The 15220-nt window shown below is 46.3% G+C and overlaps 1 protein-coding gene across 1 annotated transcript in view; it reads left to right on the top strand.

Moving 5' to 3' along the window:
• Window positions 1–7823, top strand: part of RAB39B (RAB39B, member RAS oncogene family) — a 34634-nt gene extending 26811 nt beyond the window's left edge. Inside the window, exon 2 of the mRNA XM_040404850.1 lies at window positions 6968–7823. Within this exon, the coding sequence (XP_040260784.1) occupies window positions 6968–7394 (427 nt within the window). The 3' untranslated portion in view covers window positions 7395–7823. The remainder of the gene's footprint in view (window positions 1–6967) is intronic.
• The last annotated feature ends 7397 nt before the right edge of the window (window positions 7824–15220 follow it).

The raw sequence follows: 15220 nt of genomic DNA, 5'->3' as shown, positions 1-15220 counted from the left end.
ACGGGTGAATTGCGGAGAAAACCTGCAATTCAGAAACCCTTTTGGCTGAAGCTATAGCCAGAAGAAAGACCATCTTTAAAGTCAACAATTTGAAATTTACCTCCTCCAAGGGCTCGAAGGGGGCAGATGCTAGCCCCCTGAGCACTACTGAAAGATCCCACTGGGGGATAGGTTTCAGTATAGTAGGCTTTAGTCTTTCAGCTCCCTTCAGGAAGCGTTTAATGAGTGGGTCCCGAGAATGTGGCCTGTTGAGACAGGCCGAGATGGCATAAACCTGTACCTTCAAGGTAGCTGGAGATAGGCCTCTATCTAATCCATCCTGAAGAAATTGAAGTATCGCAGGAAGGGGCGGATCTGCGGACGCCACCTGTCTGGAATCACACCATGCCTCGAAGATTCTCATGATCCTGGAGTAGGCCTTCTTTGTAGAATCTTCTCAGGAATGCGACAAAGTTCTCAGGACCGACTCGGAAAGCCCTTCTATGTTGGGAAGGGACTGATCAACCTCCAGGCTGTCAGGTTGAACCTGTGCAGATCTGGGCAGAGGTGAGTGTCCCACGACACCAGGGTCTGCTCTGGGGGGAGTCTCCAGTATTGTCCCCGACTCATCTGAATGAGCTGGGTAAACCAGGATCTTCTGGGCCAAAACGGTATGATGGCTATTACCGAGGCCTGATCCTGACGGATTTTCATCAATACCCTCGGTATCATGGAAAAGGGAGGGAAGATGTAAGCCAGCCTGAACCTCCACGGTATTGACAGAGCATCTATCGCCAGGGGGTTGTCTTCCCTGTAGAGGGAACAGAACCTGCTCACCTTGGCGTTGAACCTGGTTGCCATGAGATCCACTTCTGGCATACCCCATCTGTGAACTAGCTGCCTGAAGATCTCCGGATGCAGAGACCACTCCATGGTCGGTAATCCTCGACTTAAGCGGTCCGCTATCATATTGAGGGAGCCTCGAATATGAACGGCAGATAGATGGGAAAGGTTCGTCTCTGCCCACCGAAGAATTACCCCAATCTCTGACAGAAGGGGCAATGATCTTGTGCCTCCCTGTTTGTTTATATAGAGGACTGCAGTCATATTGTCTGACTGGACTTTCACTGCTTTGCCCCGGATCTGAGGCGCAAAGTGAAGGAGGGCTAGCCGGATAGCTCGCATCTCGTGAAGATTGGAGGAAAGATGCCGCTCCAGAGGAGACCAAGATCCCTGAATTGGGGATCCGTCCAGGTGAGCGCCCCAGCCTACAAGGGACGCGTCTGTAGTCAATATGACCCAAGCTGGTTGGGTCATAGACTTCCCTGGTGGTAGCTGAAACCACCATCTGAGGGAATTTCGGGTTTGACCGGACAGGGAGCACAGGGAATCTAGCCCCGCAGGGCTGCCGTTCCATAGGTGTAAGACCTCCGACTGAAGAGGACGGAAGTGCCATAGCGCCCAAGGGACTGCATCCGCAGCCGCTGACATGAGCCCCAGCATCTTCATGAGAGTCCGGATAGAGACTCGACGAGGGACATAAAGGACCTTTGCCAGGTCCTGAATCCGCGCTCTCCTTTCTGGAGTCAACCGGAGGGACATCACCACAGAGTCGACCACAAATCCTAAGTAATGGATTGAAGTCGATGGGCTCACATTCGACTTCTGCCAGTTGATAATCCAGCCTAGGCGGAAGAGAAAAGAGATTGCGACCTGAAGATGGTAGGTAAGGATCGGAACTGAAGAGGCTATGAAAAACCAATCGTCCAGATAAGGAATAATAGTCAATCCTTGGAGTCTTAAAGCTGCCACCACCAAAACCACCAACTTGGTGAAGATAAGGGGGGCAGAAGAGATTCCGAAGGGAAGCACGGCGAACTGAAAGTGCCTGCAAACCCCTGAAATCTGGACCGCGATCCTGAGGAGTTTCCGGGACGCGGGATGGATCGGAATGTGAAGGTACGCATCCTTGAGGTCCAGAGTAGCCATGACGTCCCCAGGATTGAGGATATGGCTGACTGACCTTATGGTTTCCATGCGAAACCTTGTTTTCCTTATAAATCGATTGAGGAATCTCAAATCGATGATCATCCGGAGATCTCCCGTCTTCTTGGGAACCAGGAACACTGGTGAATAAATCCCTAGGCCCCCCTCCCCTGCCGGTACCTCCTCTAGGGCTCCCTTGGAAATATAGTCCTGAATGTAAGATTCTAGGACCACCTGTTTGGCAGACCCGAAGTTTCGTGTGGCGATGAATCTCTCTGGGGGGAGAGAGATAAGATCTACCCGGTACCCGGCGGAAACTATGTCCTGGACCCAGGGGTCTGCAATCAACCGGCTCCAAGAGTCTTTGAAATGGGTAAGACGGCCCCCCACGGAAATCTGGGGGAGGGGTACGGGAAAATCTAGAGGAGACACTGCAGGGGCAGCAGGGCTTATCCAAGAGCCTCAAGGAGGCCCATAGTCAGGAGGGTTTTGCCTCCCTGGTGGGTTTGCGGAGGCGTCTCGGATATTTACGAGACGGCCCCCCCCCCAATCTCTGCGCCTAGACTGCTGCCCAGGACGACCTCCGCCCTTCTTTTCCTGCCTGGGGCGTCCCCGAAAGGGCTGCTGGGGGAGGCTCTTCCCCTTTTTATCGGAGAGCCCCTCCATTATCTTGTCCAATTCGGACCCGAATAACCTATCTGGTTCGAAGGGGAGCCCACAAAGGTTAAACTTGGATGTGTTATCCGCGATCCACGGTTTCAGCCAAAGTGGTCTGCGGGCAGCTGAAACTAGGGCCATAGTTTGGGCGGCCAGCTTCAGCTGCATCTGGGAGGAATCGACTAAAAAGTCCATAGCCAGATTGGCTGACTTGAAGGCTGCCAGGATGTCGTCTCTTGATACGCTCTGATCCACATCCGTCTGGATTTGATTAAGCCTAGAGCGTAGATAGGTGGCTACCTCAGTGGCCGCAATAGAAGTAGATGCGGAGGCAGCGGCCGCCGCGTAACCCCTCCTAAGGGTGCACTCTGCCCTCCGGTCTAGAGGGTCCTGCAGGCTAGACCCATCGTCTGCAGGGACTAGAGTGCGCCGGGACAACTTGGCTATAGCCATGTCCACCTTGGGAACGGAACCCCACGATTCCACCAAGGGTTTAGCCATCGGGTACATGAGTCTGAATTTTCTGGTAAGCACTGGACCCTTCTCAGGCCTTTTCCACTCTGTGCGCATCACAGAGAGAAGGGTCTCATCCGCTCTAAAGACACACTGTGTCTGACCGGCGGGATCGGAGGACTCCCCCATGTCAACATCCTGGTCCCCCGACCTGATGGACTTGAGTAACTTCGGCGTCTTTTCTGGAGGGAAAAAGCAAGAAGTAGATTCTTCTTCCTCAGAAGAAGACCCCACTGAACAGGGGGTAGGTCTTTCGACCGGTGCGACCACCTCCATGGGAGTCTGAGAGGGACCTGGTAGCCTCTCATTAAGCAGCTGAACTACTCCCTTGATGGAATCATCCACGTATGTCTTGGTCCATTGGAACATCTCCTGCATCGTGGGTTCCGTGGATGCCGTGCGACAACTCTCACATCTGGAGTAAGGACAGCTGTCATCAAGGGGTGTGTTACATTCGTAACATGCCAAATGCTTCCTCTTGGGCCCAGCCTTCCGCTGATCCTGCTCCTTAGGGGAAGCCATAGTCTGTAATGGAAGAAACAAAACAGGTCATAACACCTACAATATCAGGAGGTGGAGAAAACCAGACCTTAAAGGGGCCCACCAGCACTAGAAGAAATAGAGCTGAAAGAAGAGGAAGTACAAAACCCAAGCAAAGCAATACTGCAAGAATATCACAAAGCACAGGAGATCTCTGGAGCTAACTTGTGAAAGCAACGCAACCAGAGCACTGACTGATGGGCTCTGGGCGCTTAAAAGGAGGAAGCCCCGCCCACTGGGCGGGTCCTGAAACGAGATCTGCCCCAAGAAAAATCGGAGCCTATACTGGCTCTACCTATTACGAAAAATGTCTCCCCAGATTAATCCTAAGTCCAGGATGTCCTTCTAGGGAGCCAGTTTAAAAGAAAGGTGAGTTTTATACCTCACCGCATCGCTTCGGAAAACCGGAAGTGACGTAGCGCACCTAGGGCGCGTCACTTCCGGAAAATGGCGGCGCCCATAGCGCCGCACACATGCGGTAACGGAGGGACGGAGCACCGTCTACAGATGATGAGAGAAGAGGGGAGGGGACACCCCCCTCCCGACGGTACCCCAGACCGAAATCGCCATGATCAGGCCTAAAATAAAGGCACTGAGATCCATAGAAAGCGAGCTAAGCTTAAGGAGGGGAAAGAGCCCCTAAGCAATCTTCAGCTCCCAGAGGGGGAGCGACACGCCAGTCCACCTGTCCAGAAGACAGAAAAAAACACGGTGGGCTGGGGGGTGATCTCCTCCCTTTCAGGGAGCTGAAGATCGTTTATTGGTTCTTGGGCTCATTAAAATTCCGCCGGTCCTACCAGTCCACAGGGGCAGTTAACCCCATCTGTGCTGCTGTTGAGGACGTAAGGGAATAACTATTATATGAGGTATCACTATCTGTTTTAAAAGCAGAGAAATTGAAATTTGGAAAGTTGCAAATTTTTCAAAATGTTTGGAAAATTTGGTATTTTTTTTATAAATAAAAATGAAATATTTTGAATCAATTTTACCACTGTCATGAAATACAATATGTGACGAGAAAACAATCTCAGTATGGCCTGGATAACTTAGGCTACTTTCACACTTGCGTTCGGAGCGGATCCGTCTGGTGTCTGCACAGACGGATCCGCTCCTATAATGCAAACGATGGTATCCGTTCAGAACGGATCCGTCTGCATTATCTTTCAGAAAAAAATCTAAGTCTAAAAGTTAGTCAGACGGATCTGTCCAGACTTTGCATTGAAAGTCAATGGAGGACGGATCCGTTTAAAAATTGAGCCATACTGTGTCATCTTCAAACGGATCCGTCCCCATTGACTTACATTGTAAGTCTGTACGGATCCGTTTGGCTCCGCACGGGCAGGCGGACACCCGAACGCTGCAAGCTGCGTTCGGGTGTCCGCCTGCTGAGCGGAACGGAGGCGAAACGGAGCCAGACTGATGCATTCTGAGTGGATCTGCGTCCACACAGAATGCATTGGGGCTGTACGGATGCGTTCGGGGCCGCTTGTGAGAGCCTTCAAACGGAGCTCACAAGCGGAACCCTGAACGCAAGTGTGAAAGTAGCCTAAAAGCGTTTTAAAGTTATCACCACATAAAGTGACACGTCAGATTTGCAAAAATCAGTCTGGTCCTTAAGGTGAAAAAATAGCCCGGTACTATTAAGGGGTTAAAGCAGTGCTGCTTGAGGGCATGTAGATCACAAACATCCAAATTGACCATCTGGCTGGATCCATGTGAGGTACAGGGCTGGTTCTAACTTTGTTAGAAAGAGATGCCATGTACTATATGATTTCCATTTTTACATTGATCCTGAGATAACGTCTTTAACTAGAAAACAAATTAAAGACACCTGGATTTGGGCAACTAAACCACCAGCATGCTGTTATGCAGCTGGGTCCCAGATTTGCCTAGAGCAGGGATCTCAAACTGCGGCCCTCCAGCTGTTGCAAAACTACAACTTCCACAATGCCCGGACAGCCTACAGGTATCGGCCTACAGCAGGGCATTGTGGGAGTTGTAGTTTTGCAACAGCTGGAGGGCCGGAGTTTGAGATGCCTGGCCTAGAGCAAACTAAAGTCCCCACAAAGGACAGTAAATGAATACTGAACTTAATCGGAGTTCACACTTATTTGGTCAGTTATTTTGAGCCAAAACCAGTTGTGGGTCCAAAACACAGAACATGCACAGAACAGATGCAGATCTTTCCATTAGGCCGAATGCACACGGCCGTGAGCGGTCCGTGGTATCCCGGCCTGGCCGCCTACTGAGAAGCAGCAGTGATGTTGCGGGGGCAGGGAGCGGGGTAAGCATATTCAATGTGAGGGGCCCGGCTTAGAGGGGGGGGGGCAGTTTATGGTATTGGATAACCCCTTTAAAACATGACAAATGATAAACTGAAAAACCTGTAGTAAAAATCAGTAATACTTTCAAAATATACTCCTCTGGTCAAAAACACAGTATTTTACGGGTTCATCCATGAAAAGTATTACTATGAAATAAATAGGGCATTTCATGTTAAAGGATAACTGTCATATTTTTATCAAAAAATCCATTTTAGCATATGTTACTGCTGCAGCAGCATTATGCACAGAGCAGTCTTTTGTTTCTTCACTGTTTGCCTCTTATTTACGATGTGAATACACACAGTACTGTAGTTACTGTAATAACCACAATAAAAATCATTATGCCATGTTTCAATTAGGCCATAACTACATTACGCAGGACTGATATATGGGCTATAGCATTCTACTGCACAAATGGGTCAATTGTATCAAAGCAAATTATAAATACTATGTATATTAGAAAATTGTATGACTTCCCATTATATAAAAGATGAAATAAAAAAAAGAATATCCCTTTAACTAGAGAACATCTTTAAATCCCACTGCTGAAAATCCTAGTGGTCAGTCAATACTGCTGTGTGTGGCAGCACATTTTACCGCCTGTTGGTCGACACAGGAGAGATTTTGCAGTACATGCCATAGGCAGGAGCAGCTCTTTCAGTAGATCTCCACTTTAGGACCCCACACCTACTGTGATATCTGTATTCCCTAATGCAGTGCTTCTAACATCGACCAAACTGGAAATTATTTGAAAAGAAGGAGTGGGCAATATTAGACAACTCATTTTTGTCTCCACGTCAATGCAGACGTCGGTCTACTTGGGATTTTTTATTTTTCCGGAGGGGTGCATTGGTTACTAGTAAAATTTGGTAGCGTGCCAATTATGTAAATGTTACGCTTGCCAAACCTAGTGGATCTTGTAGAATGTGATATGTCTGTTATTAAAGCTGTATTCTCTTTCATTTCAGGTCCATCACACGTGCCTACTACAGAAATTCTGTCGGAGGGCTCCTGCTATTTGACATCACCAACCGCCGCTCCTTCCAGAATGTCCACGAGTGGTTGGAAGAGGCTAAAGCTCATGTTCAGCCCTACCAGATTGTTTTTGTCCTGGTGGGCCACAAATGTGACCTAGACACACAACGGCAAGTGACAAGACACGAGGCTGAGAAACTGGCCACTGCCTATGGCATGAGATATATAGAAACCTCCGCCCGAGACGCCATCAACGTAGAGAAAGCCTTCACTGATCTGACTCGCGATATATATGAGCTTGTTAGAAAGGGGGAGATAAATATCCAAGAAGGCTGGGAGGGGGTAAAAAGTGGGTTTGTCCCAAATGTAGTGCACTCGTCTGAGGAGGTAGTTAAATCAGAGAGGCGGTGCCTTTGCTAAGCAGTAGAAGTTACTATCAAGGTCGCCATTGTGAACTCTAATAAAATAACACAGCCGTAACCAATTCGTGAGGTAAAGGGTTCCTTGAATTTGTTGTTGGCACTAGAAAGCAAAGGGAGGCTGGACAGCGGAAGGAAAAAAAAAATTGTTAAATCCGTAATCGCATCTCAAACTTAAGGAAGCTCTTAGGTCTCTGGCTGGGGCCAAGTGTGCATGTCTGTGTTTAGGAGTTGGGATTCATAAATCAATGATACCAAGAATTCAGATACATCCTAATTCATTTGATAAATTCTGTGTAGTTCAATGTTGGTAGTTTTATGCCGTGAGTTATTACCACAGTGTAATGGTCATTATATATTGTTCTAGAAAAAGCAAGCCTTTCATTTACCTTACTCTGGAAACACGCTGAAAATTATTTCCCGACTTCTAGTTGCTGTGACCCTATTTCAGCGGCCCTAAAACATCATCTCTCACGCCCCGCAGAGGCGACTGAAAAAAAGTAAGAATACTACTACCAATTCCTTAAAAAAAAAAGTGTCTGCCACTGACCTGCAAGCCTCCTAGTGGATTGGTAGTTGCTTTATGTAGGCACAGGGGAGGCGCTTGCTCCAGACTCGCCCTGATTAAAATGTAGATACTAATGGAGAATAAGTAACAATTAATAGAGGATACGACCATAAAAAGTAAAATACTGAAGCTGTCGAGATTCTCATGACCAATGTGCTTTCAATTGGATGTAATCGCGTCATGGTAGTTCTTATCCTGTAGATTAAGGCTACTTTCACACTAGCGTTTTTGCTGGATCCTGCAGGGTTCAGCAAAAACGCTTCCGTTACTGATAATACAACCATCTGCATCCGTCATGAACAGATCCGGTTGTATTATCTTTAACATACCTAAGACGGATCCGTCATTAACTCCATTGAAAGTCAGTGGAGGACAGATCCGTTTTCTAATGTATCAGAGAAAACTGATCCGTCCCCATTGACTTTTATTGTGAGTCATGACGGATCCGTCTTGCTCCGCATTCCAGGACGGAAAGCAAACCACAGCATGGAAGCATTTTGGAGCATTCTGTTCTGTTCAGCTACGTTTTGACCCCATTGACAATGAATGGGGACAAAACTGAAACGTTTTTTTTGTTCCAGTATTGAGACCCTATGACGGATCTCAATAACGGAAAATATTAACGCTAGTGTGTAATCCGACCAAATATAATAACATTTTGCACTATTCCAAAGGAAAAAGAAGTGTAATATAAGCAATAGAACAAATTCCCTTTTAACTTCTGTGACAATACAATTTGGATGCAGATTACAAGGTAACGGGAAAAAGCCACTTTTTTTTTTTTGGGCTTTTTCTCACAATGTTTGCTTAAAATACCATTACTGCCTTGAGACCAGGTATTGTTCAGTAGTTTCACATGCTTGTATTAGATAGAAGAATAAAACATTCCTGGCTATACATAGAAATCAACCGTACAAACTAGAACACGCTGAAATGTCTTTGGTAATGTCCAGTACGGGCTGTGATCCAGCAGCCAGACATTGACTGCCTCTTCATTGTCTTAAAGGGGTAGTCCAGAATTAGAATAAACATGGCTTCTTTCTTACATAAACCGTGCCTCATTTGTGCCTATGTTGTGTTTGGTATTTCATCTTAGCCCCATCGACATGAACGAGGTTGAGCAGTAAAACCACATGCATCGTGTGGACAGGGGGGGGTGGTGGTGGTGGTGGTGGTGGTGGTGGTGGTGGTTTTGGAAGAAAGCAGCCATGTTTTTCTAATCCTAGAAAAGTTCTTTAAGGAGCCCCCCAGTATGCATTCTTTGGGTTCCAACATAACCTCATGCCTAATGTTGCAGGAACTGGGCATGTTAATACATCATGGTTAGGGAACGTTCACACTTGAATTAAACGAATCCGGCAGGCTGTTCCAGCAGAGAACAGCCAGCCCGAGTTCTCCGGATCCGGACACTGCCGGACCCTATTGACTATAATAGTATCTGCCAAAATTCCTGACAAGAACTGTTGCATGCAACGGTGGGTGGATCCCATTATAGTCAATGTGAACTGGCAGTGAATAGCAGAATCTGGTTAAGCCAAATATGGAGATCTCCGGCAGGCTCTTCTCTGCTAGAACAGCCTGTCTGATTCATTTAAAGCAAGTGTGAGCCTACCCTTAGTGTGCCACTTATTCTCTACCATGATTGGAGAGTCTGTTGTGTAACCAGATGGTTGTATGCGGTGCACGACATCAACTAATACAAGGGTAACTTCTCCACTGCAGGGTCCACAGTTACTCAACCCTTTAAAATCTGTGGGTTAAGTTAAGCAACCCTAGATGTCATCAGGCCTATTATTATTGGCAGTAGTTCCTAAACCATGTTTTAACCAAGGAGATTGTACTTTAGGGTTAAAAATGGATGCCTTCCATGGTTCGGAGATTAGAGTTGCCGGGGTAACCGGCCAGAGACTGAGATGATAAAAATAAGACTGAAAAATTGTAAAATGACTAACCTAAATGGCTCATTGAGATTTCGAGTAACCAAAAATGTTCTAAAGGAAAACTAAATACGGCCTTGTTGGACATATCATGGGCACAGGAAAAGCCCTCATTGGGTAGGTTTTAAGTTCTGTTATGACAAGCTAGTGTCGTCCAAATTCTGTAGATTGACATGCTGAAATATTCCTCAGTAGATACTTTATATTTATTGGCACTTCTGTTATTTGACTGGTACTATTCCCACTTGCGCACAGTTCTACTGAACTGACCTTAGATGATCCTAGAACCTCAAGGCGACGTAGGTTTTGTTCTATAGGAGAGTCCAGGTGTTGTGGGTTGAAATACAGATGTTAAAAAGTGTCCGTGTGAACGTGGCATATAGACATATTCCTTTTACTGCACATGACGTCAGAGTGCTATCCAGCCACCAGCTGCGGGGCTTCTTTTTTTTTTTTTATATGTGAGGTATGTGTTCCCTTTCCTATCTTTTCCCCCACAACTTCTGAGATTCGTGTCCCCATCTATCCCTTGGTTGAACTTGATGGACTTAAGTCTTTTTTCAACCGTATTAACTATGTAACGATAAACAGAGGACGGCATTTCTTATATTGTTTCCCATCTTTGGGGTGAGACAACATGGTGTGGCTGAACACGCACGACCACAAGCGACAAAACTATGCAGCTATTGTCCCGATTGCGTACGCGGCCTCAGCTTTACTCTTTTGGGATTGAGCCCTAAAAAATTAAATGTAATATTCAAAGGGGTTTTCCACTACTTAGGTATGATGACTAGGGATGAGCGAATCGAATTCGGATGAAGCGCTCCATACAGTATTAGAATGTATTGGCTCCTATGAGCCGAAGTTATAACTTCGCAAAGTCTCGGGAGACTTTGCATAATAACTTCATAAATCAATTTCTACTGTAAAAAAAAAAAACATTTCCTGAACTCTGGTTCAGTTCTAAGATACCACTTCGAACCAAACCTGAGTTCGGGAAATGTTTTTTTTTACAGTAGAAATTACAGTAGTAATAATTTCGGCTCATAGGAGCCAATATATTCTAATTCCGTACGGAGCACTCGCTCTGTACAGTATTCAAACGAAGTATTATGCGAATCGACTTCGGATGACCTCTCCTCAGGATAGGTTGTCAATATGAGATCATGGGGGTCTGACACCCGCATCCCCCACCAATCGGCTGTTTCAAGCAGCCACCAATGCCAGAAACTATACAGTGGATGGGAGGGTCCTGGCGCCAGACTACCCCAACATGGCTGCTAAACTGTGGTCAGAGTCTTCTGCTTCCAGCTACATTCACTGTATAATTTCCATCACTGGCAGCTGCCCAAAACCGCTGATCGGTGAGGGTCAGCGTGTCAGATCGCCACCAATCTGAGGATAGGTCATCAACCCATGAAAATGATCACATATCGACAGGATCAGTGATAAATATCAGATTGCGCACAACTCGGACTCTCCAAGCGAATGGGGCGGTGGACATGCACACTTCCGCTCCATTCTGAAAGGGTTCTAAGGGACCCCTCGTTCTTGTGATCGCAGGGATTTCCAGCAGTTGAATCTGCCACTTTCCCCACAGTCTGATATTTATAACCTACCCTGTGGATAATTCCTTTAATATTCTTCAGCCCAGTAATTGTTTATGAGACAAGGATATACGGTAGAGGTGGACTTACGAGAATTGCTGCAGTAGGATTCACACTGGACACTAGGAGGTTTTAGATTGCATCTAAAATGGATGACTGGGTTTGTAGATGGCATTACAGCTACAACATGAAGCCTCCCTACAAAACTTGTCTTCTGATTAAAGCGAACCACAGGTTAAGGACTGGTTTTTACTTTTGTACCTTAAGCCTCCTGTGAAGATAGGAGTCCACAAGTCATCAGACTGTGGTAAGAGGTACTATATACTGGCGATTGACAATGTGTGACATTAAATAACCCATAACAAGTAAAGGGGTAAGCCCTGGGAAATTGTTTGAATATGGTCGAGGACTCCATTAATCCCGATGGGACTTCCTAAAAAAAGTTGAGTGAGCGTGCTTGGCTATCTTTTAGAAGTGCCGTAGGGATGAATGGAGAGCAAGCTGCGCCAGCACAGCCACCTCTTCATTCACTGCTATGGGACTGTCGGAAGCAGATGGGCCAGGGCTTGGCTATTTTCAGAGCTCCAATAGCGATGAGCGAAGGCTGGCCACGCATGCCAACTGCTCTACAGTCACTGGAGGACATAAGTGTCCCAGGGGGGAATAAGCCTTTAACATTTACGCTTTATTCATATAGTTATATAAACAGTCTATGTGAGCATCATGTTTTATGGGAAACATTATTTGATCCTATAACAGGAGAGAAGTTGCTTTAAGAAAGGCCTCCCTGCTTTCCTCTAAAGGACAATTGATATGTTAACGGGGGTTGTCTGGTCACAAAAAAAACAAACCTCATCCCCCACCCCTTCCCATTTACCTGCTGGTCTCTATTTACTGGTCCCGCTGAACAAACAGGAAATGACCCTCAGGGGGTGGAGCCAATAGCAGGCTGCAAGGGGAGCGGGTTACCGTTGCGGCCTGCTATTTATTAGACAGCCCTTTTAATGTAGGCCAAAGCAAGACAGCGCCACGTAGTAATCAATATGAGCCGAGATCCATATAGAGCGTTCCAGTTTTTATATATCCTTGATGGTTTCTGGACACATTTCTGCCCTTTTAGTGGCACATTATGATAGTAAGTAGGAGGATTTCCATGACTTGTAGTTCTTTTCTGGAAACTATATGACAAGGTCTATACATTTCTATTAATATATAAGGAGCTTACATTCTAAATTAAGTCTGCATGTTGGTTTTGCGTTCTTCAGAACCTCCAGAATATAAAAATGTACACTTCCTTGCTTTCTGTTTTGCACTGTAAATGTGAACATATGCTATCTAGCTGTATGTGAATGACTAAACATGCTTGTACCTAGAACAAACTACTGGTAATATGTGAAATGATAAAACTCGTAACAAGTCTCCGTGTTTATTTCGTATCCAAGTCCTACAGGAGTGTGGTTGGAGAGGCAACAGGCTATTATACCACGTAGGGGGCATTATTTGTGGCAGGTGTGTACCTGGGGCTCGCTATCAATACAGTGGTTTTATGTTTTTCTTCTTCATTGAATCCCCCTCCAAGTTTTGGCATCAAAAAAGGAATGGTCTACTTCCTAGTCTCGTACCGGTCAGCGAGTGGCTGCAGTTAACCAATGGATAGACTGGAACAACGTCACCCTGTAAACAAAAACCTGTGGGCAGCAATCCTCACAGATCAAATATGCTGAGATGTTACATTAGAGTCAGTAGTGTAATATTAGAGAGGTTTTCAGGGAGTTTAATATTTATGGTCTGACGCTATGAGTCTCCTTAAAACAGCTGATCAGATATTGATGACTGAGCGATGAGGGGATATCTCCTGCGGCTGGAGGAAAGAAGGTTTGTACACAAAGATAGAAGAGGATTCTTTACGGTAAGAGCAGTGAGACTATGGAACTCTCTGCCTGAGGAGGAGGACGTGATGGTGACTTCACTAAGAGTTCAAGAGGGGCCTGGGTGTATTTCTGGAGTGTAATAATATTACATGTTACTAGATTTCTGGAGAAGGGTCGTTGATCTGATTGGAAAATTGGCTTCTACCAGGTTTCCCCAAAAATAAGACATACTCATAAAATAAGCAGTAGCAGGATTTCAAAGTCTTTGCGCAATATAAGCCATACCCCGAAAAGAAGACAGTGATTGGCGTGGCTAAGTGTACAGGCGCGGAGTGGTAAAGAAGACGGGCAGCCCTTCTCATCTGCTGCTATCTCGGAGGTGACCGGAGAGGTGCGGGCAGCCCCATCAACAAGGTCGGCTCCCCCCGTCAGGTACCGGTCCTTCTGTGCGTGCTGCAAACTGAGGCATAGAGGGAGACCTAGAAAGTGAAAGTAAAAGTCTCCTCAGTGGAGTGAGGAGCAGGAAGTTCTGCTTTAGGTATTGTGTGTCCACAGGGCGAAGAATAAAGCTGTGGCGGCCATTTTACTCAACACTGTGGGTCTCTCTCACCCCCCACAAACACCAGTAAAGCTGCTGCTGCCCAACACTGATCAGCAACAGTCTGTGGGACTCTCTCACCCCACACAAACACCAGGGGCGATTGTTGTACCATACTTAATAAAAAAATAAGACATCCCCTGAAAATAAACCATAGTGTGTATTCTAGAGGAAAAAATAAATAAAAGACAGTGTCTTATTTTCGGTAAAAAAACACGTACCTCACGGGGGTGTTTTTTTTTTTGGGCTTCCTCTAGATCAACTTGCAGGATAACTGGATGGGCAGATGTCTTTTTTTTTCCGCCTTATATACTATGTTACTATGTATTAAAGGCAGATTTGTACCTATGAAACTGGCTGACCTGTTACATGTGCACTTGAGAGCTGAAGGCATCTGTGTTGGTCCTGTGTTCGTATGTGTCTGCATTGCCTTTAGGAGCAACAGGGATGTTACCATTACACCTAGAGGCTCCGCTTTCTCTACAGCTGCCCAGCCCTCTGCACCTTGACAGGACCAGGCAGTGTACACATCATAATCGCCCTGTCAAAGTGCAGAGGGTGCTGCAGTGAGACCGGAGCCTCTAGGAGTAACGGCAACACCACCATTGCTCCTAGTGGCTAGTTTCCATATATTAAAACAAGATTTTTCTCAGCAATGCGAGCACATATGAACATGGGACCAACACAGATGCCTTCAGCTTCCAATCGCACATGTAACCGGTCGGCCAGTGTCATGTCTCAAGGCCTGTTTAGGAGGTTGCGCATTGACTTACAACTAGATGTAAGGAAGCGATCCTGTATTGCTGTTTTCACACCTAAACTCCGGAATATTTCCAGATTACCAGAGTTGGCTTTTCACACACGTAGCTATCACCCCAGAGATGTTCCATGTCGGGTGCGTCCTTACTATGGAGGAAATGTTCCAGGTGCCTAGACAAGGGGCAGGAACTTTAGGCATGGCCACTGTGATGTTCTGGAACATTTACTGCTGGTTTCACACATGCGCACACTCAGACATAACCCGGACTTAGTACCAGGGCTCTGGGGGAGAAGTCTGGGACTGATATTGCAGATGTGTGCGTTCACACATACAGCCCCTCCGGGTAAACTCCAGAAAATGTCAGTGCGAATGGGGCTTATGAGCTCATTTACATGCCCCCTTCCTAAAAAGTCACACAAATTGTTGCACTCCTACTCCAGTAAAGGGGTGGTGGAGAAGCCTCTAGAAAGACATGCTAGACTTGAA

The sequence above is a fragment of the Bufo bufo genome, chromosome 8 (genome assembly GCF_905171765.1).
Source record: "Bufo bufo chromosome 8, aBufBuf1.1, whole genome shotgun sequence".
Taxonomy (NCBI): domain Eukaryota; kingdom Metazoa; phylum Chordata; class Amphibia; order Anura; family Bufonidae; genus Bufo; species Bufo bufo.
This window is presented reverse-complemented; position numbering and strand designations above follow the sequence as displayed.